This window comes from Nymphaea colorata, chromosome 3 (assembly GCF_008831285.2).
Source record: "Nymphaea colorata isolate Beijing-Zhang1983 chromosome 3, ASM883128v2, whole genome shotgun sequence".
Classification (NCBI taxonomy): domain Eukaryota; kingdom Viridiplantae; phylum Streptophyta; class Magnoliopsida; order Nymphaeales; family Nymphaeaceae; genus Nymphaea; species Nymphaea colorata.
The window spans coordinates 24,388,918-24,412,354 of record NC_045140.1 but is presented as its reverse complement, the minus strand read 5'-3'; the positions used below and the strand labels follow the sequence as shown (position 1 = coordinate 24,412,354).

Genomic DNA, 23,437 nt, shown 5'->3' with positions numbered 1-23,437 from the left:
GTCTTTTTTAAAAAAGTGGCAGATTTATATAACACCTTTTAAAATGTCCAATGAATGGTGGAAACAACATAATGTTATCACTCTCAAACGACTCCTTAAGGATAAAAGATCGTTATTATGCATCCTCTTTGTAAAATTGTGAAAGCCATGCGGTGAGAGTCGAAGGTATTTCAGGTTAATTAATTAGTAACTCCCACCGTCTTTCACATTAGATTGTTAAAATGCTTTTACATACCTACCGTGCGCTAGCCCAATCTAACAGTTCCAAAGCTAGTGGTGGGACTCAATGAATGAAAGTACATGGCACCTTCTAACTTTATACATCCTCAATATGAGCAGCATCTGAAAGCCCTCAAAACCTTCCATTTTGAAAAGAACCCGACCATCTATTTCCAAATTTCTGGATGTTGAAATCCGGACTAGTGTGGTGCGTTTCTAGGCAATGATCCGTCCTCTTCGCTTGTGGTTCGGTTTATCTTGACTTGTAAAAGGTCTCGTAACTGGTAAAAGATCCCAACGTTTACAAAACCGACAATTCAGTCATCTCTCTTCTGATCACTCAGCTTGATGTAAAACTACTTGCTTAAGTGTATTTTCTTGTTCTGGCCTGCAAATATGTGAGTTTAAAAAAATTTATTCTAAGAAGCATGTAGCGTGAAGTTCAAAATTTACTGAAATCTTGAGAGTTGGAAGAGAGGCGAAAATAGTTGAAGTAGAAAGAGGGGATAATAGATCCTACGACCCACAAAATCTAGTCAGTTTTTCTCTCTCTTCTCATCGAGTACACCTTATGCATTCATTAAGGAAATGTGGAGGAAGTTGTTCTCCCATACATAGCTATCATAGTCGAAAAGAGTGTTACACATGATAGCATGCTGGTTCGAACACAGCTGCTATAGCTTCGCTTCTTTATGAGCTTGATTCCAACTTTGCTGATCGTCTAAATAAGCTTAGATGTGCCATGCTCGCTTTACCAGCCTCAATTTCAAGCACTAATCCACCTCCATATGTAGTCCTCCAAATTTGAGTGAAAAAATCAAAGAGAAGGTCTCTGCATACTGCCTTTAATGACCACGGTCCACAGGGTACCTCACCAAGTACTAATACACTAGCCATCACTGATCATGGCCTTTTCCACGTCCATCAGGGTTGGAAAACTGGTTGCGAAGCTTGATCAATAGACTTAGTAAGCAAGGCTTTTCATACATGTACAAACGACGAACAAAATGGACTTAGATCGGAATGTATACCGTTGGTCCTAGAATGATGGAGCTTGGTCTTGGCTCGTTCATGATGCATTCACTAACAACTGGTGTAACTGAAGCTGCCCATGAACAAGTCTTTGTCCTGATGATCGGTACGTATGTCTGTATAAAGGAAACCAACTCGATTTGGTTGGCATGTTGACCAGCTCTCCTGCTCATAGGCGATGGCTGATCAGGAGAAAGGAGAGTAGGAAAGGTCTTCTAGGAGGCAGCTACAAAGAAGGAGCAGGCACAACGAGTGACCTCCCCCACCAACTCATCCCGACTGAAGCGCATGTAAGCTGCGAGTGGAAGCGCTTTTGTGGGAACACACTCTTTCTTTCTCCACATACTTCTTTGCATGTTTCAATTCTCCCCACTTATAAACGTGAACATGAGAGCAATCTCCTGCCCAAGAAACTATTTGTGCAATGAAGCAGAGCAAGGCAGCCATGCTCACTGCCCTTCTGTTGCTGCTCATGCTTCAAGTACTCTCTCTCTCTCTCTCTGTGTGTGTGTGTGTGTGTGTGTGTTTGTGTGTGCAATTATGACTACATACTTCAGTAAGTTCTATTATTGTGTTTAAATACTTCTCAGTAGTTTGTCTTTTTTTTTTGTGTGTGTTCTTTTGGTGATATTTGAACATAGCTGGCATAATTCGATTTCTACTTTAATAGTCATTGCTCAGTCCGTTTGAAACAAGTTTTGGTTTGAATTAACAGCAATAATGGCAGTAGTTTTTCAGATGTCATCATTAGAAACTTCACTTTAGCATCCTAGACACCTTGTGACCGTTGAATAGTTAATTTTCAGGACCTTAGAATAGATTTGTGGTTCTCAGTGACCTGCCTGATCCAGTATCCTGTTTCCCCATTTTTTCTGTTTTGTGTTAATCTTTCTTTTTCTTTCCTAAACCGGAATTGTTGCCTGCCATGTAGATGGACCACTATGCGTCTCTGTCTCTGGAGCAGAACTCTGTAAGTCTCTCTCTCTCTCTCTCTCTCTCTCACTTTCTATTTTCTTAACAATGGCGCTAGAAACGAGATTATGAGGGGGATGTGAACAATGGCAAGCTGAAGATCATGGATCAATCCTGCCAAGTTCAACCCCTAAGCTCTCCCCTGGGGTTAACCTCGCAAGACATGGTGATGGCGGCTCGTCCTCCATACAGAAAAAGGCAATAGCACCACAATGACTTATGATACTTAAATTTGACTTAGTCTATAAAATGTGGTTGGCTTGTCTGTGGCTGCCACAGCGGACAATCTGGTTAGATTCTGAATCTCTGATGGTTATCCTTCTCCTACTAAGCAAGAAGTCGACTTGGTTTTTGTTGTTACTGGCAAGAGTGGACTCCTAGGTTATGTGTGATTAGACACCAGCTAGCTTAAACGTTACAAAACAAAGTTTTATGCTGATTTGATTAGATGGTTGCTCTTTAAAGTACTTAGTAAGATCTAAGTCCAGTGCCACTAATCCATGTCTCACGTCTTTTGGCTCTTGAATGTGCAGTTTGATATGAGAAAGGAGCTTTCAGTTGATAAGGTGAAAGATATAGGTAATTTCCACAAAAAGCATTGCTTATATGTTTGTTACAATTTAATTTGCTTAGACTTTAATCGAACCAGGCCTCTTGATAATATTTTATGTTTCCAAGTCCAAGATCTGCCATAGATGTGCCTTAAGGTGGGTGGGATCCTTCAGAGTGGCACTTGCATCCACATACTCAGACTACGCTGGATGTTGGTTAATCTTGTGACCATCACAGTCACAGATCATGCTCTGACGTCTTGGAAAACTGTTCTGAGCATGAGTTGCAATTTCACATAGCGTTGAAGCAATCCAAGATTCAGAAGGCATTGCTTACTGGCACGAAAGTCATGTTCTTCTGGGACAAACATTAAGCAAGTAATTCATTTTTCTGTGCCATTGCAGATTGTGGTGAAGAATGTACGCGTCGATGCAGTAAGGCAGACAGGCACAACATGTGCATTAGAGCTTGCAATACATGCTGCGCAAGATGCCAGTGTGTTCCTCCTGGAACATCAGGAAACAGGGATGTCTGTCCTTGCTATGCCAAGATGAAGACCCACGAGGGAAAGTATAAATGCCCATAAAAATTAAAATACCAGCACATATATGAGCTTTACACAGTCTGGCTACAACAGGTCATGAATAAAGTTGGCACAGCTTAATGATGGCATTTAGCTCCTTCATCCAGATGGAAGATGATCTTTTCTGCTTGAAAAATTATTACCACTTACCAAAAGAAAATAAAGAAAAATAAAGGAACTGTTGTCCTTTGCTATTGTCTTCTCTGTGTATCTGAAAGATTGCAAGAGCGCTTTTACATCCTGACAAGGGCAATTGCACACCTGACCATCTGGGTTGGCTTCAATACTTCTGCATTTTCAACAAAGATGTGAGTTATGAAGGTTTAGCCGACAAAATATGAACTAGAGACTGAATCTCGATAAACCCGAGAGCAATACATTTTTGTTACCACGAGATGTATTAGCTGCTGCCGATCATTTGATCGGAATGAAATTTGGAATGGTTACACTAGACAATATGAATCACTTGAAAATGAACTTATTCGTGCTGTAGCGGATCTGTTACAGGATCAATTCAGATTGACTTTGGTTCACTTGGAAAATGTGGTTCGGAGAACTATGCAATTTGCCATAACTTGATACCGACTCCTCGTAATTTGGTAACTTCAACTCTATTAACAACAACTGAAAGTTGCGGAAGTATGGATGCTGACTACTGTGTTGAAAGCGTTTAGCAAGCTAATCAACTATGGATATTGCATCAGCAGACTTAGGCTCCTCACCCCTTGGGATAGTTGAATTTAAGCCCCTTTCTTTATCTACGTGAGCTATTCACTGTGGAAAACAGTAAGGCATTGTACATTTCCTGTCTTCATGAGTCTAGTAGTCTTGAACGCAGAAGACTCTAGGCCTTTTCGCTTTCTTTTTGGTTAGGCAAGGAGGTGTTGCTTTGGCATATCCCTGCAGATTATCAAATTACCAATACATGAGAAGGGTTGAGGGTCAACATTAAGTCTCATGGTTAACTGTAATCAAAGTAGCCATGTGAAGGTTGATTTGATCATGATGCTGAACACATACAAATATTTGAAAAAATCATTTACTGAAACGCGGGATTTGGCATTATGTACGTACTTCTGCAACAAAGGAAAACCCAGGTGAAATATCACTTAAGGCCTAAGAACCATCTCTTTTGCAAGTGGAAAGATCTACCTTGCGAGATGCTACACTGAAATTTAAACTCAACTTAACAGTGTAAGTTGCTTAATGTTTGATATGCCTCGTATAAATCGATTCCTCAAATTAATCTGGTAGGACTTCTCGAAAGGTTGATATACTCGAGCTTAATTAATTAATTTATTAAATGAGTCAAGTTCCAGCTGAAAGGTAAGCTTGTTTGGTTAAAGAATCGAACTTAAGTTTGGTGAGTGCTGCTTGTGTAAGCTCAAGTAAGTTCATGTAGGGGGTGTTTGGCAATAGGAATACTAACACTATGTTCGATGAATCTCTCTCAATATCTTCTTGGGACAGATTCATGGAATATTGTGTTATTGTTCTTGTTGCTGAATACCCTCTTAGCTGTGGCAGAGCCAATTTTTTTTTCTTATGGAAGAATTTTGTAGAAATTCTCATTTTTGAAGGAACACAACATATATAACTAAGTAAATAATTGTAAGACATTTATATAAAAATAAATAAAAAATTTGTTGTTGGCATGGACAACTGCCCACACCAGCATATATATAGCTCCACTACTGCCTCATAGCATAAATCCACACACATATACATAATGCCTTGCATAAGATTAGTACAAAGAAAAGCAAGCCCGTTTAGAACTTAAAATTATGGATTATATTGAATCCCATTACTTGGTGAGTATAGAACTTCACACATTTTCGTTTCAGGTTTGGATTTGGTTTATTTTTGGGTGATCGAGAGGATTAATCCCACTACCCCGGTGTGTGCCAAAGCCCCCTCCTTTCTCTTGTCCTTAGGGTTCAGAACTGTGTTGGTATTAGGTGATGAGACCTACACGTGCTTCAGCTTGCGATAAGACCCACCTTCCTTGCGATAAGACCCACCTTCCTTATGGTACAGAGCTCGTTGCAAGTTGAACTTGAGGCACTCCTCATTCCTCAAGCTTGCTTGTTTGAGCTATGCCGGTCAGGGCCGGATTAGTCCATTTCAAATGAGCGAGTAAGTTACTAAAATTTAGTTTCAGACATTGACTCACTTGAAAAACTCAAGTTCGAGCCCAAATCCAAATGTAAGTCAAGTATACTGAATTTGGATTCCGTAGAACTTGAGTTTGTCTCGAGTCGAGTGTTCGATCCGGCTAGTTGAGGTCGGATGTTTTTGGATTGTTGTCTAAAGACAGGTCTAAACATGCAAATTATGAACAGTAGAGTATAAATTTGTCAATTAGCTGTAATATTGGGAATAGGAATAGAGAAAACCTATGGGCCTAGTATGCTTCTCGTTACGTGCCGCGCAAAATTTCATGACAAAAGCAGCTTCATCCTAAGTTTTGCGGAATTTTATAGCCGATATTTTCTTGATGTCGATACTTTTGAGGCTCGTTTAGGGCTCGTCCGCGGTCATGCGTTGAGCACAACGCGCTGAGCAGAGAGATCTTGGAGGAAGAAGAAGAAGAAGAAGAAGAAGAAGAAGAAATTGAGGGGAGAAGGGGCGACAGCCCCTCGTTTCATCATGATTGGTGTTGGGAAGGCCAAGCAGTACGCGAATGTCCTGGACAAGCCCCTTAGCAAAGGCAAACAGGAGGTGCTCCCTCCCCCCTTCCCTCTCTCTCTGTCTCTCTCCCTCTCTCTCCCCGTACATGTGTGCTGGTGAATTTTGTTTTTTTATTCCTTTTTGAGCATTGATCCCAAATTCTGTAACCTGGGATCACGTCTATTGTCCCATTTCCTTTCTTAGTCCTGCTCTTGAGGTCTAAATTAACGGGAATTGATGTGGATGGTGTTTCATATTCTGCAGTTCTCACCCGATAGAATTTGGCCTTGGATTTTTTGCAGGTTAGCATGAGCGCATTTGCATTTCTGTTTTCTGAGCTCGTACAGTACAACCAGACGCAAGTGGACAACATTGCCGAGTTGGAAAGAAGGTAAAACCCATTTCATTTACCGCATTTGAACTGCCTCGTTAAACATAATTGTTTGTTTTTTTCCTAAGCGTCGTGTGGGTTAAAGTGTGTCGACGCAATCCCTGTTCTTGATAGTTCTTTTGTTGTTTACATGATCTGAATTAAAACGAGAGCTCACGGATGGAAGGCATGGGAAAGATGAAAAAGGGAAAACTGGAAAGCCAGGAGTTATGTGATTTTATGTGGAAATACCATAACATGGTAAGAGAATCAATTAAGCATTTAAAATATGAACCTAGAAACTCTCAATGCCCCTTACTAGAAGTTTGACAACTTCGGTAGCATAACATAGTTGGAAACTACTAATTTCAGTTGTGACATAGATTGCATTGAAGCTGATAACAAATATTAACCGTAACCTGCTCGAGAGCTTAGATGTATAATTGAATGCCCTATTAGGCTTAATAGGATTGGTAAGCACCAAGCAATGTTGTTTTGTGAACTAGCTGCGCACCAGACAAACTTCCTTGGAAAGAAGTAATCGTTCTTGCCCGACCTTTTGGTCTAACAACCTAGTTTCGCCATTGAACTTGCAAGAAGTAAATACAGCTTCTTTTTTTATGCTTTTATAGAAGAGATCATAAAAAAACACATAATTCTAGGCGTACAATTTTACATTCGATATTGCATGACAGAGAAGAATTCAGATGTGGAGAATGCTTTTCTCTATTGGAAAATGTACATATATAGGATCAGGTGAAAGATGCTTTGTCTATACCTTATGTTTGTGAGGGAGTGATAACTTTCATAAATAGTTTGAGGGTTGATTTGAATTTCTTGTGTTATCCTTGGTCATGTAGCAACCTCAATCTCTTTGCTTTCTCCTTGAGGTTTTGACTACAAGTTTTACTGGTCCAAGACTTGCATACTTCACTTGCAAATTTGTTCAGTACAATTCTGCCTCTTCTATTGCAGTGGTTCAGCGTTATTTTCATGGTGCGTGACATTGATTTCTTAAATGTAGGGCAGACTAGAAGATGCAGGCTATGCTGTTGGAGCAAGAGCATTGGAGCTTCTTTGCCATAGGGATAAGGTGTCCAAAAGTTATTGATTGATGAATGACAATTTGGTTTGTTAAATTTTTGAGGGCGAAATTGCTTCTGAGTTATGGTTGTTTCCATCTGATGCACCTTAATGTGTCAATTACCATATATCGAACCATGATGGACTCCAAAGTAGATTAGTTTCTGAGTTCACACGGTTATGTAACTGTAAGGGTATTTTCCATTAGACACCAACTCAAGCTCATGATGTAATCTTAATTTTATAATTTCGTCTGTGAACGTAGTTTTTCTAGAGTGTCTTGCTAGTTTCTACTGTGATTGTTACAGATGTTAACTTGCTTTTTTACTTTTGACATTATAGGGAAATAGAAGGGAAACACGCTTGCTGGGGATTTTATCTTTTGTGCACAGTACAGTATGGAAAGTGTTGTTCGGAAAGGTCAGGCCCTTCTCTAGCCATGAATAATGTAGTCTGCCTTAGTTGGGCTTCAAAATATACTGAAGCTACTTGCATGTGCAATTTAAGATTTTAAGTTTACATATTCCGTATGATCATTGTAGGTAGCTGACTCGCTTGAGAAAGGGACAGAACATGAAGATGAGTATATGATCAGTGAGAAAGAACTTCTTGTCAATCGGTATTGCCTTCTATTATATTTTGCACTGCATTATTGTTTTTTTTTCTTTTCTTGATTGAGAAGGGATGTTTTTGATAGGATATCTATGGCTTTTATATCTATGCTCTTAGTTTGTGCTATACTTTGTTGAAGGTTTATCTCCATTCCAAAGGATATGGGTGCATTCAATTGTGGGGCTTTTGTTGCTGGCATTGTGAGGGTATGTTGATTTTGCTGTGAGACAAAACTTCTTCCTTTGACCTTAGGTGATAATATCTGAAAGTTGTCTGTAATTTTATTACTATAGGGTGTTCTGGACAGTGCTGGTTTTCCTGCTGCAGTGTCAGCTCATTTTGTGCCAGTGGAAGGCCAACAACGACCACGGACCACTCTCTTGATAAAATTTGCTGAAGAGGCAAGATTACGTGTTTAGCTTCTCTAGCTTTTCGATTGTTATCTCATGAAATACTGATGATTATTTCTTAATTTGCTTTGGCAAACTCTTTGCAAAAGCAGTGAATAAATCATCGCATGAAAGTGGCCACAATGCATAAATTATTGATTCTGTAATTCTAGATGATCGTGCTAGGTGCTTGTAGTGCTGTTATGTGTGAAACACAGTATAATGATGAATGGTATATATATTTTTGTTAAGGTTTCATGATTTCTGTAATTTTAATCATCATAGTTAGGCCATCTATTTACTGGTGTATGTCGTTTCTATCATGCTTGTTTGTAGCATTTATGATCCAGCTATGACCTTTCTTGCACCTTGTCCAGAAAACTAGCCATGTCACAAATCCGATTTGTTTCACCTTGTACCAGCACCTTGCACGCTGTCATGAAACCAACCATGTCAGAATCAGCTATTCTGCACCATATGCCAGCAACTATGTGAGGTTGCTTGGTTGCAAGTTCATTTTTCTTTTGAAATTAACCATCTGATTCTTCTCAATGGCCATGAGATGATCACCATATACACACTTTCATTGTTAAGGTTGGAAGCATGCTTTTTTTTAAAAAAAAAATTCTTTTTTCACATCATTTAGATCTCAATTGTTTTTTTTATGCTGGTTTTCTCTCGATCATGCAGTTCTACATTGTGTTTTTTGTTTGTTCTATGTTGATACCTCGTCAAAATGACAACTCTTTATTTAAGTTGTTTTTCAAAGGTTGCACTCATGACAAGATCTTGTTATGTATGCTAAAATATTTTCTGCTGCGTTTTGCAATTTTCTTTTTCTAGTTGTACACTTATTAGCATTCGACCCCACTACGGTCCATTTTGTGCCCATTTGAGTTCTCACTCTCTTTGTATGCTTATCCTTGTGTCAATTGGTCATCCAGTGGAATGTTTTTCTAGTGTTTCAATTGATTTTAACTGTGTCGGTTTGTTGCTGAACAAGTGAAAATTTGCATAATTGCTATGGATGACAATTTAAGATATTTCTTTGTTTTTTTTTTAATGATATAGATTTATTAATGTCATGTTTGGTGTTATTTGACCTGTCTCTGGATCAGGTTCTACAGAGGGAAGCGAGACTTGGCTGATTCTTGTAGGTGTGCTTTGTGACTGTTCTTGCACTTTTGGTATTGTATCCTTCAGCAGCCAGAGGGTGCCTGTGATCAATTTTGATATCTGCGTCTTGGAAAACCTGCTGTGAAGTTAATACATGGTTATTGCTGATGTAGTTTACCTGTTTATCCATTAGAAATAAACACAGTTTTTTTTTTTTTACCGTTGACAGGTTCAGAAGTTTGCTCTTAGTGAAAACAATAAACTCGTTTCAGTTTAAGGTGGAAACAATTTGGGCAACCTGCTTTTGTCAGTTGGGTATATTCATTGATGGGGTCTTTAAGGATGAATGATACATTAGACAAGTGATGTTTCGTCAAGACCATTTGTAATCAATGTTTTTTCTGCTGAAACCCATTTTCTTCATATTTTTGATAATATGCACTTATGATCTTTATGAGATAAGTGAAGTACAAAAAATAGAAAAACGTTTACAACAGTACGAAAACGGATCGGTGCTTCCAGAAATCTTTTGAAGCGTAACGACGGACATTACTTTCATGCGCATTATTGTACGCGTCGTCGTCGATATTGCACTAAGGCGTTACTTTGTACTGACCGTTGTGTATGTCATTGTAAGTGTTGCAGTGCCGTATTATTGCTTATGGGTTTATATGAATTCGTGTGTTGCCCAGATCTACTGCATGATTATTTTCCTTCTGGAATTGGATTCAACACTCTTACAAATTAATCGGTGCATTACCATTCAGATTTGAATAGATGTATAGAAAATATGTATATACATGGTAAAAAATCAAAATATAAAAGAGAAACCTATAAGAGGAATATTGTTTTTTAGAGCATAGATGTGAAAAAAACACTATATTTTGTTTTAGAAAACATAATGTGATTGTGAATGTTGCTCTAGATCCAACAATAAATGCTGAATATAAATCACACTATATTCTTTGAAACAAGAACGTCGTATTTCTGGAACATGTTATAAGAACATGTATTCTAAAACCACAATATTCTTCTTGAGAAATGCTTTTTCATAGTAACTGTGACTTTCTTTCACCCATTAAATACCATGTCATAATTCCATTATTTCAAATTCCAATGCATGGCTGATTTTTGTTGCCATATTTGTTTTCCCTTTAAGAAAAAAAAATTGTGACATGCAAAAGATGTACTCGAGTCCTAGACTCGAGAATTCTCTATGTGATCAAAGGAGCTATCCTCCTGGGACTTGAGCAATCTGGCCATATTGAAGTGGTGGATTTGAGACTTCAGTTATTTGAATATACTATTCTATTTAATCATATCCAACTATTTGGGTTGGATTACCTTATTAGAATAGGTTTATGCTCAGTTTAATTTTTTGCTTTTCTTGCACAGTTCTATGATGGGCGTCCGAATCTAAAAGCGTTTCAAACGCCGACCTATTTATGGTAGTCAGATCTTGATTCCAAGTTCAAGTTCCACTTTGAGTATTACCGGAACTGAATCTGATCTGTTCACGTCCCAACTCCATCCACTTTGAGATGAATGTTGGATGACAATTATCGCCAACAACAAAACTCAAGTCCCTACCTTTATCTTCATCTTCATAAGATACTAGACATGCTTTCAAGTGCTTTATCCACATTGTTTCAATTTGCATATGGTTCCGGACAATGGCTGTGTGGGGGTTAGGCTCCTAACCTTTTATTGCAACAAAATGAGGTAATATGTACAACAAAAAATGGGTCCCCAGAGAACCTCAACGCATAGTGTGACTTTCGTTAAATGGAACCCACATGTTGTCATGGGAAATCCATTTCTTATACAAACCATTGATTGGAATAGTAAACAAAAGGTGAGTACTTTTAGCAAGCGGCCATCCCTTGCTAATGGAAAGCCTATTAAGAAAGCTGTTGCTCCTCATAAAAAGATTTGCAGTTTCTCCGTTCAATGATGTTGCATAAGTGCTTCTTCTAATCACCATCATTGGCATGCAAATAAATGCACCCAGAGTTATCTTCATTCCAGAAGAACCTTTGTCTCCCACCACCCTGCGTTGTTCCCGAACAAACAAGCCAAGCCAAATTGGAATCCTCCAGAGACGTCTCTAATGAGGCTTGCTACTCCTCTTTTGCTGCACTTGCACCACGAATAAATGCTGATTTCAACCCATCTATCATCATAAATGACTCCCTTGCTCCATGGAATCCCAGAGCGCCAATTACAAATTTTGTTATGCTGGGTTCCTTTCCAATGGAAATTCTACCAGAACTCACTTCAGTGCATCCAAAACTATGTCGCCAAGTTGCCGATAGGAGATCGTCTTTATGTTTACTGTGATTACGAGTTTTCCAAATGAACCATATCGCCATATGAAACTGTCTTTCCAACATTTATGAAAGTTTTTTTCTTTAAAGTCTTTCTTGTGCCACCAGATAGACCTTGCATTATGTTATTGGGACTCCTATGCCACTGTTTGGCCCTCCCAAATTTATAAAAAATGCAATTCTAGATAGACCGGACTCCTTTACAAGTGAAGAACACATGTTTGAGGTCTTCGATCTCTTGTTGGCAAACAGGGCACCTCGAAGCTAGGGATTGACCTTGTTTTTGCACAAAACTATCCGTAAGAAAGCGTCCTGAGACACCTAAATAAACAGTCCAGGTAGCTCTTGGAAGTCCTCTCCATTTCCACGCGAGCATATTGTCATTGTTCTTAAGACCTTTCTTCCTAATCATTTACCAAAGTTCACACCCATTGAAGTCCCTTTGATCTCCACATCTCCATACCAAGACATTTGGCTGCTCATCCTCAAGATCAGGATAGTTGAAAGGAATGTTTAATCTAGCAAGGAAGTGACTAATGTAATCCCCATTCACTTTCATAATGTCTTTAACGTTGCTCCCAATCGTGTCACGAACCAAATGTAGATGGGAAGTTGGGATTTTATCTATCAGTCGATCTGCTCCCCACTGGTCAGTTCAGAATTTGGTCAGCTCACCATTGCCAATCTTCAAGTGGACATCACCTTCAATCCTACTCCAAGCATGCAGAGCCCTACACCATGCTTTGGACACTCTTTTTCCCCTTATACTATTGTTCGTCAGGCCTTCTCGCTCATAGTAACGACCTCTAACAAGCTCTGGCCAGAGTGATGATTGCTGAGACATGCAATACACTAAGAACGCCAAGTTTGCCTGATTAGTTTCAATAGGGTCTCTGAATCCTACACCATCCTCTGACTTAAGAAGACATAAAGTAGCCCATTTGATACGATGATGGTTTTTGTGGTTTGCTGTATCAACCCATAAAAACTCGGCTGCCATTTTGTTCGGTAGTTTACAAGTGATGGCATGAAGTTTGACCACCAAGCTCCATCACTCTTTCTTTTTGCAACATAAAAATATCTCGAGAGGTCTAAAAAGTGACTATCTATCTACAGTCCCATTTCTTGAAATGAATGGGTTAGTCTCGGAAATTCATGACTAGGAGACTAGATTCACATGAAGTTTTTCCAATAACAAAACCCAACCCAAGCAGGAACATTTGAATTCGGATGCAAACGTGTGGTCATATATATATCAAATCCAAGTAATGATCGTAATCAACATGCGACCCGTTGACATCAGGAAGACGGAACGGACCGTGTTGTTGAAGTCCTGAACTCGTTCTTCCCACCCTAGTTTCGCCAATCACAGATTGCCACGTCCAAAAAAGGCCACATGTCACATTTTTATTGGTCCAAATGCGTAAACATCTCGTCATCAACGAGGAACAGATCGGTCCCACCGGTGACAGAAACCGAAATAAACCGAGAACTATAAACACCGACAGGGATTCGAGACCGAGAGAGGGAAATTGGGGGAGCCAGGCGGCAGTTGGGAGCGGAACCAATCTGGGTAGGAAACACCGGAAACGTGGCTCCGCCGGCGAGGGACGCTTCCCTCTCATCTACGCAATCTTCGGTATCGCGGAGGAAGAGCGCTGGTTCCTCTTCTTCATCGTCTTCTTCGGTGCCCACCAGGATCGTGTACAGAGGGTCTATTTCTCCAGTCCTTCCTTTCTGGCAGCAGAATTGGTTCCTTCTCGCCCTTTTCTCCATGGGAGCCTCCCTCCTAGCCCTTTCCGTCTTCCTTCTCCTGAATCTTGACTCCGACTTCTCCTATACGTCCCCGGTTTCGGCTAATCCTGAAGGGGTCGAGGTGCGATACCAATTTTCGCTGGAGGATCTCTGTTTCTTGTGCCCTAGTTGCATTTCCAGTTGGACGTTCCGCCAGCTTTCTGTTTCTTTGTTCTGCTTCTTTTCATTGTGTATTGCGTTGGATGCTGCAGATTACGTATGGGTCGGTTCTGAAATTGATGCACGAGAAGACGAAATTCCGGTTGCATTCTCATGAGGTGCCTTATGGCTCTGGAAGCGGTCAGCAATCCGTCACTGGTTTCCCTAACGTTGATGACGCAAACAGCTACTGGGTTAGTCATCCTTTGCAAATTGTTATGGATTCCTTTGTTTTTGGAATGTTCATAACTCTTTTGTTGCTCCGATGGTTCTCAGATTGTGTATTTGTCAGATTGAATGTGGAGGATCTAGAACCAGGCGTGTCTACTCTGTTGCCATTTTCTTTCCTTTTATTTGTTGCATATTATCCGTAGATATGCTGTTGCCTAATCACTTGCCTTTTCTGTTTTCTTTCAGTCGTGCAACCCGAATAAGGGTGCGAAATAGGATCGTAACTTCATGTTACAGTTCATCTGCAAATATCCTCTTCTGCAAAAGTTTGATGCTGTATTAGGGTGTCTGCTCCCTTGTATAGCTGTTTGTTTGCATATTGTGACGTGAATGACCTTCAAACCACTGCAGCCTTCCTTTTGTGAAAAGCAGTGGATTATATGCCATAAGTGGCTTCGTGAAGTTAATCTTTGCTTGATGGGGATTTGTCACCGGGTTCTAGGTTTGACCCACATAGTTAACAGGCATCCAATTTTTCTTGTAAATCTACATCCAATAAGGTTTTGGCTCAGTCTATTGGGCACGGAACTTGCACATTTCTTAATATTTTTATATTAGGCAAGGAGGAGGCCTTTGTACACTTTTCCATCCTTTTTGCCATTTATTTGGTTAACTAAGAGTCTAAGAAGTAAGAAAAGTAATCAGAGTAAAAACCTAGGGAAGAAAAGGAGACTCTCAGCTTCTAACGGATGCAATCCTAGTAAATCATGAACTTGATGTCTGTGCATGTATGTCTGCATGCATGTACGATCTTACAATGCCTTGTGTGTCCTTATGTGGGAGTTTGTGGATGATGTCTATGGAGAACGAGACCGTTTCTTGTTTACATGGTGGAAAAGGAGCCAGTTAGGTACCTATTTTCATGAGATGAAAACTACAAAACAGAAGCCCTTTACATATTGATGACGTTATGTTGCAAACTATGTTGTCAAGGAGTCTAGGTGCTGCTCGGGCGCCAGGCAATGCCTAGTGCCTAGGCAAGAAAATCAACCAATTTTTTTTAGTTATGTTAATATGTCAAGTTATTTTGATTAACTATTATTGATATTTGAAATGTGGAGAGTAGTAATATGACAAGCATAATCAACTTAAACATTCAAAAATTAATTGTTGACTTCATTGAATATGCAAAATCAATAGAAGAAGTTTAACATTACTCATTAAATGTAATCTAATACCCAAAAAAAAAAAATTCTAATCTCTAGAAGAAGGAATGTAAATTTGCAAGAAGGCTTTAATTCATCTGTACTTAAAGAATGACATAATATAACAAAAAAAGCTAACAGTGTAATAGTATACATATAAGTAGACAACAATAACAATACATATAACTACATAACCATATCAACGTATACATGTAGCAGGTATCACAATACTACGTATTATATAACAGGCTAACAATATACATATAATAGGTTGATGCAATACTATATAACATTTACAACAGACTGTACATAGCAGTATATACATATAACACATATTACAATACATATAATAGGAATAGCAAATTGTATTATAATACAATTTAACATAATAGTATATACATATAAGTTTATAGCAAGTATAACAAATTAACAATGCATATAACTATATGATATAAGTACGTAACATGACCATACGAATGTATACATATAACAAGTATGAGGTATCACAATACTATATAACAGACTAAGTGACTAACAATATACATATAACAACATGATCAACATAACAGTACATAAAAATATGTAATCAATACAAAATAAGGTACATAACAGTATATACTCAATTAAGAAACTTTAATTGAAAGGGAAGGTGACTTTTCACTTTCCCATGGACCAGGCGTGTTGTGGTGCCTAGGCACCAACCTAGGTGCCAAAACCTATTCCATCACCTAAGTGGTGGACTTAGGCGACAGGTGTGGACTGATGCTTAGGCGAGGTCTTAAGAACATAGGTTGCAAATGCTGCAAGTTCAAAATAAATATTTCTTCTTTGTGAGACAATTGCCTTTTTAGTCTATCTTAAATTTTTAACTGGTCAACTGGATGGTCCATATTTATCTGTATATTCATGCTCTTGCTGTTCACGATAGATTTTAGTTGGCTGAAATCATAAAAGTGAGGGAATTGTCATAAATTTAATGTATGTTACAAGGGTGCACTGACAACTTCAACTATGTGCTTTATTTTTTGTTCTTTCAGGTTTGATGATATCTCATATAGTATCTTTTCAAATTAAATACTGCCTTTTCTGAAAATAATTCTGTTACTACTTGTCATGATTGCTTATCAGCGTTTTGTCTATAAAGTGGAGGTATTTTTTTGTTGTTTATTTGCAGTGCCTATTGGTAGTTATTTAGAATGTTATATTCGAGGCTAACTGATTTGTCAAGTTCTCTCGTGTATAGTAGAAACAAATTTCCGGAGTGCTTATTCTCTTATTGCAAAATAGTAGTTGCCCGTGGAGTTTAAATCATTTGGAACTCTATTGGCTTTTTATTGTCTTTTTTGCTGGATTGCTGTTGATCATGTGATTGTCATGAATAAGTACATGCCATCCATTCTTTGTTCAATTTTGATTCCTCTTCTAAATCAATGTTATAATTCTGCAGATTGTAAGACCTCAGCCTGGTACATCGGCAAAGCAAGGGGATGTTATCAATAGTGGGGCTATTATCCGTTTACTGCACATGAGAACCCGAAAATGGCTTCACAGTCATTTGCATGCATCCCCTATATCTGGCAATCTTGAGGTGAGAAACAAATCAAATATTAAATCATTGAGAAAACCCAAGAAAAATCATGTGGAATCTATGATCTACTGTTAAAATCAATGAGAAAACCAAAGAAAAATTATGTGGAACCTATTATATTACCAATGAACTGAAAATCTTCATTGTGATGCTTATCTATATTTTTTTATTTTTGAGTTATAATTTTCTGATATCAAGGTTGTTAAAATGTGTTATACCTTATGACTGATACATTACCTTGTTTTGTTGTGTTTTACCCCAACTACTTGCCTTTACATAAGGGAAAAAGGGGGAAACATTCCAAGTGTTTTAACTTTGTCATGTTTTAAGCTTTTCCTCTGTAGACCTCTTGACACTAATATAAACATCTTGTTGTACTAATGCAAAATTAACAAAGGCCATAAAACTGTTTAAGATTCAAAAGGGTTAACTGTGGATGTGGCCTGGTATGACTCAACATTGGATCTGATTTTCAGGAGTAGTTCTGACTCTGGTCAAAATCTGATTGAGATTTTTAATCTAGTTCTGTTCATGGTCTTGTAATGTAGTTCTCTTACCAGGTTTTCAATTCGTGGCGGCAAACTGCCATTCATGGTGGGCCCCTTTTTCTTCAAACAGTTCTAATGTGGTGCAGTAAGCATACTGGAGCATCAGCAAGTCTAGATTATAAAATTGAACAAAGTTGTTACAATGTTTAACCCAATGTTGTAAAAGGTGTAGCTGGGCCGACCTATACCCCGGATTGTAATGTATCACAAACGTAGTGTAGCGTATTATAAATTTAATTTTTTAATTTAAAAAATTATTAAAAATCAGAAAAAATAGAGAAAAATCATAAAAAATCCGAAAAAGAATCGGATAATAAACAAACAATCAGAAAAAATCAAGAAAAATGTATTCAATATAAAAAAAATCATCATTCATGAGGAATATTCATGTATATCACTTCAAAAATAAGAAATTAGAGATTCAAAATAACATAATAAGCATCCATCACAATTTTAAGCTTGAAAATTTATAGAATTTTATAAAACAAGTAAAAACCTACGATTAACTGTAGGGAATAAGAGAAATGAATGATTCAACGACGAAAATGAGTAATTTTTTACCTTCTTGGTGTTAGAAACCAAAAGACCCTCTTTTTCCAAGCTTCCCACCATTCCCATTATGAGAAAGCTTCTTCACCAACTAGTAGGCTCTCTCAAATCGATGAATCTTCAATGATTTTTGATGAAAATGGACAAAACCTCTCCCTCCCATGTCTCTTGGAGTTTTTAGAAACAAGAAGAGAGAGAGAGGGAGCGAGAGATGAGAGTGTTTAAACTTTAAAACATAATGCAAAAAAGGGCATGACGGACCCTCTTTTGTGTTTTTCTCCGTATCGTACAATGTAGAGGTGTATCGCCCATATCGTATGATACAAGCAATACGATTACGACACACACGCGTACAAGATTACGATACACGCGTATTGTACGATATTGATAAGATTGGTTAAACTATCTACTTAAATTAGGAAAGATAAAGTCAAAGATGAAACATGTTGATAAAATGGAAATTTAAATTCTATAGGAGCTAACTTTTGGAAATATGGAACAAAACTTTGGTGTTTTTAACTCTTTAAGGAAATATTTTAGGGTGCAAAATGGAAAAATATTTTATTTGGTCGTCTGCTGTGAGCATTCCCTTCTGTATATGGAACCTTGTTCCTTGAAATCTGTTATTTTCTCACTCGTGTCATATCTCGTTATTGAACTACAACTGTACCTGTTGTGTGAAGGTGAGTTGCTTTGGCAGCGATTCAGAATCAGACACTGGAGATTTCTGGAGGTCTCTCTCTCTCTCTTTCTCTCTTTCTCTCTCTGTCTGTCTATCTTTTGTGTGTGTGTGTATCTGCATGTGTCTGTCTAACCGATGTTACTTTTGTTCCTTTCTTAGGCTTGAGATTGAGGGGAATGGAAAGACTTGGAGGCAAGATCAGAGAATAAGGCTTAAGCACCTTGACACTGGGGGGTATCTTCATAGTCATGATAAAAAGTACAGCCGTATAGCTGGTGGTCAGCAAGAGGTATGGAGGCATTATTTTGTGCTAACAAATTAATTTTGTTGGTTCTTCCACATCTTCAATGGGAGTTGATCACCACCGCTGTTGTCTTCCAGGTTTGTGGAGTTCGAGAGAAGCGTGCAGATAATGTCTGGTTGGCAGCAGAAGGGGTCTATCTTCCAATTTCAGGAGGCGACAAATCATCGTCCTAATAATGTATAATACCTTGTGGTAACTGTCCAAATCTGGTCCTCGAGATCTTTATGACTCACTTTTTGCATAGGCCAAGACATCGTAGGAAATCATTGTTTAGCTGAGGAACTTTATCTTCATTACCAGGAAATGTAGTGTTACTAAAAGATGCTAGAGTTACTGGGAAGAAGTTCTTGCATTAAAAGGCTGTTATCTGTTGTTTGATTCCAGTACTTGGACTTTGTCTTGGTAGGGCACTCAACTTCTAAGTTTAGCGGCCCCGGCAAGACAAACATGCGTCTTTGGTCTAACTAAATTTGATTTCTTGACGTCATATTACAGTAGCTTACTGCATCATGACTTGTTTCAGGGATTAATTTGGTCATGTTTCTAATAATTGTGACCTTATACTGGACAATGAGAACTTTCATGTGTAGCGGCCCCAGCCATGAGAAAGTAGAAGCCAAAATGTACACGCTCACTGGCAAGTATTGGAGGGAGATGGAATGCCTATCTATTGGCAGAGAACTTTAATTCGTCAAATTTCCACTTTACAGCACGAAGAAAAACAGCATCTAATCTATTGGCAGAAAATTTTGATTAGTCTAACTAATCTTCCCGGCCCTTTTGATGCACGGAGCCACATGGTGGCTGGTGGGGGCTGACGCCAGCCTCACATAGTTTATTTATTTTTTCATTAAATAATTTGATATATTTGACTATTTATATATATAAGTGTCTTTAAAAGTTATTGGATCAGTGACCTCTTCAGCCAAAATTTCTGGCTCGGCTATGGTTGAGCTATTTATGTACTACTATAACTTTCAGTAGAGGAAACTATTGGCGAGAATCGAGGGTCGGAACCAGATTTTTTCGGTCAAATGCCAAACTAATCGCTTAGAGGAAAAGAAGAAGTTAATTGTCACAAATGTAGCGCTGGGATGGGCCGTTCGACTTCGACGTTTGTGCTTTTGCGAGTACTTAAAGCCCAATGCCAAAAGTTGCATAGAAACAAGCCAAAAAAACAGGACTATATTATTAATCGATTTGAACACCTACAGCAGCTGATCTGAAAATTTAGCCGCAGCCTTGTTGTTTTCCATTTCTGTTAATCAGGCCTTTGGGACACACCTCCAGAGTCCAAACTGCTTTCAGATGTCGGCATTCAATTAACGCGGCTAAAATATTGTTGACAATAACTAGCGTGGAACTGGAAAAGGAGGAAAAAACAAAAGGTCTCTTTCTTTCTCTTCGTAGAATCTTATGGAGCGTTTGGTTATCTTGATATCTTCGATCTCATATTCAAGGGGTTTTGAGATATCGGGATCTTGGATTTCAGAAACTCTGATCTATGATCCTCAACAGGTATTTTAAATCCTATATTTTGAAAATACATAGAGTACAACAAGGTTACATAATCATTCCTATAGTTGAAGTCAGACCTCTCCTGGGGTTAGAAACTCACATATCTTAAATTCATGGTTCTCAAATTTACAATTTTCTAAGAATATGGATGCAAGGTGAGTGTTTATCAGACAATGATGCTAACAACACTTCCTTTCGAATTAACGTCAACGTTAGTTTCTTGGCAAATTTAAAACAACTATAAATACGAAAAATAAAAATGTAACAATCAAAATGTTAAAAAAACGTGTAAAGAACGTTAAAATAATGAGGAAAAATGCATTCTATTCTGGCGTCTTCTTAAAAAACACAACCTTCTGTCATTTTTTTCTTATGTTTTTAACGTGTTTTTTTTTTGTTTGGAAAAAATAGACTTTTTGTGACTATGAATCCGTATAGGAAAACATATTGACAACATGAAAACTTCACTCTTGGAAAAAAAATTGGTTGCAAATAAAAAAAAACCATAAAAAAGGATAAAGAAAGACAATATGAATAGAGAGGGGCAGTTTGAAATTTTTGAAATGTTCAGCTAAAATACATGCCTATTTATGCGATGAAGGAATTACACAGGTCGGTTGCTTTCTGCTCATCTCCGATGCACCGGTGATTATATGGTTCAAGTTCATTAGCTTTTTGAAAGCGCCCTTCAACCTTTAGTTAGAAAGTTATCTGCTACAGAAAAAATGCATCAGTTTGCTGTTTCAATTATTTACTTTTGTTCACTAATGGCACAATTATTTAGTCATTTCCTTCTGCTTTAGTTTATTTATGGCACAACTTTCAGAAAAAGAAACCACACTTTTCAGACGTTACTTTAGCATAAACAAGTTTATTTCTGCACTCAAACTTCGAGAGCGGAGCTCAGCCCGTCTCTTTTGATGTGTAGTGTAACCAAGTCGGCACGGTGGCACGTTATGACAGAGTTTTCTCTTTGATTCCCAAAAGTGCTACGTTCTGCTGACATGGAAGACGTTGCTTTGGGTTGAGGGGTGCCGGACCGCCGGTGCCGTTGTAGGTTAAGTGAACTGGTCTTGTATCTTCTATTCTCCACCCCTTTCCTCATTCAAACTCCTTTTCCTTTGAGATAGATAAAAAATCATTTTGGCTATTCATTTTTTCACAATAGATAATTGAAAAAAATCAAGCAAAAAATGTTAATTAATACTATATAATTAAAATATTGAGGAGTCATCCATCTTGACCCATCCATCCATCTTGACCAAGATGATTGCTTATTGGTCTCACTCTTTAAGAGTCTCGTACCTACCAATATATATATATATATGCCGGGGAGCCGTGTATTTTTTTCTCAACCACAATTTGACTGTTGATGATTCTTGTGTAAGCAGATGAAATGTGTCCTGGTAAGTGTGTGGTGGAAAGATAGCGAGCTTTTTTTTTCTTTTGTTAATTTTTCTTTTCGTGTACTTGACTACAAACAATGCATACCTATCTCTTACGCATTTTTTGACAACATCAGTTGGAGTAAGAAAATTAGAGAATACAAAGACATTTGTAAGCAAAACATTGCGACCCACCAGTTCAATTAGACTGGCTCGCTCACATGTTTATACATTGAAAACAGAACTCTTTTCTTCCTAATAAAGTATTTCAAAACCATTATACTGATTAATTAATCCATGACGTAACTTTCTTTTTTCTGCATATACGTAATCTAATGTAGTGTCAAAGATAGCTAGCTAGCTAACTTCCAATATTTGCAGCCAACTTTAAAAAAAAAAAAGAAATTCATCGGATGATGAAACTTGAAGAGCAAGCTTATTCACATATATGTAATTGCCCATTCCCCACTCATATGTTTTAGAAAAACGTGACTCCAAGAGGTTTGGCATAGCTTGTTGGGCTGGCGGCGAATAAGACGCGAGGCAATGGTTCGATTATCTTGGTTTTATAATACCAGGTATGTGTTTTCCTTGCCCAGCGGCCATGCTAATCTTCGCGACCATGCTAATCTTCTCTGTATCGTTATCGTTCTTGGCAAAATCTTTCAACCCAAGTGCGATTTCCTCGGAAAAAAGAAAGACATCTCAACTCGTGAAAACTTGAGGTTGCCTGAAAGATTACTTACAAAATCCAGTCCGCCGTTTTCTATGAACAATTTCACATTCTCCTAAGAAAGAATGTTATTGTGTGCACATCCAGTCTAACTTGGCGACGTGAGATTGATTCGTGTGTTTGCATATGATATGTGGTCAATGGCACCATTCTGTGAGCTCGCTCTGAAATTCAAATTTGAAGAAAGTTTCATGGTAGGCATTTCAAAGGAGAATCCATTTTTGTTTTACGTGTAGGTTGGTTGTCACGTGATTCTAATGGAAACAAGGAGATAAATTAATGAATATTTTACTGTTCAAATCGGATTTAGATAACAAAAGAATATGATGAAATTTTCGTGTGCCAATAAAGAAAGACTGTAATCTGGATAATCGAAGTGTCGGGTTTATATGGCCAAACAAGTGGCGCAATTAGAAATTTATGTCCGGGGCCACATTTATGTGAAGGAAGCCAATAATAATCTTCAATTATAGGAACCAGAGTGAGTGCACCAGATTATACATAAACGTCAGGTCTTACAATACTAGCATCCAAGGTCTGATTTTAAAAACAAGACACAAACAAACGTTGAGAGGGCGTTTGATTATTTTAGATTTGAAATCCATGATATAGACATGACATGACATGTTTTTACTAATGTAATAAAGGATTCATGGTAAAGGTCCATGACTTGAGAATCTTATTTTATTTCTTTGCATTGAAAAAATGCCTGACAGAGGGAGGAAGATCTGATCTTAAATTCATGGCTTTTAAATCCCAAGGATGTCAAATCCGATGCCATCAAACACTCCTTCAAAGATAGATCTAAACCATCGGTTGGGTTTGCAATATCCCATGTGATCTAAGACTTCAGAATCAGCAATTTTGTATTTGAAA

The 23,437-nt window shown here is 38.0% G+C and overlaps 3 protein-coding genes across 4 annotated transcripts; all 3 read left to right on the top strand.

Annotated features, from left to right (window-relative positions):
* Positions 1-1,103: 1,103 nt before the first annotated feature.
* On the top strand, positions 1,104-3,498 carry LOC116251283 (cypmaclein-like). Its single transcript, XM_031625449.2, has 4 exons — positions 1,104-1,732; positions 2,183-2,221; positions 2,757-2,802; positions 3,180-3,498. The coding sequence occupies exons 1-4, from the start codon at positions 1,676-1,678 to the stop codon at positions 3,359-3,361; spliced, it is 324 nt and encodes a 107-aa protein (XP_031481309.1). The 5' UTR covers positions 1,104-1,675; the 3' UTR covers positions 3,362-3,498.
* Positions 3,499-5,782: 2,284 nt separating this feature from the next.
* LOC116249607 (uncharacterized) lies at positions 5,783-10,060 on the top strand. Of its 2 annotated transcripts, XM_031622755.2 has the most exons (8): positions 5,783-6,079; positions 6,331-6,419; positions 7,428-7,491; positions 7,824-7,901; positions 8,024-8,100; positions 8,233-8,299; positions 8,387-8,494; positions 9,601-10,060. In XM_031622755.2, exons 1-8 carry the CDS (start codon positions 6,008-6,010, stop codon positions 9,628-9,630), a joined length of 585 nt encoding a protein of 194 aa, XP_031478615.1. In that variant the 5' UTR covers positions 5,783-6,007; the 3' UTR covers positions 9,631-10,060. The 2 variants fall into 2 exon arrangements, with proteins under 2 accessions (XP_031478615.1, XP_031478616.1); XM_031622756.2 differs by lacking the exons at positions 5,783-6,079; positions 6,331-6,419 and adding an exon at positions 6,521-6,659 and having other exon boundaries at positions 7,423-7,491.
* Positions 10,061-13,432: 3,372 nt separating this feature from the next.
* On the top strand, positions 13,433-19,308 carry LOC116251499 (stromal cell-derived factor 2-like protein). The gene is made up of 6 exons (XM_031625813.2): positions 13,433-13,801; positions 13,932-14,072; positions 16,702-16,842; positions 18,623-18,672; positions 18,781-18,910; positions 19,003-19,308. The coding sequence occupies exons 1-6, from the start codon at positions 13,700-13,702 to the stop codon at positions 19,096-19,098; spliced, it is 660 nt and encodes a 219-aa protein (XP_031481673.1). The 5' UTR covers positions 13,433-13,699; the 3' UTR covers positions 19,099-19,308.
* Positions 19,309-23,437: the final 4,129 nt, after the last annotated feature.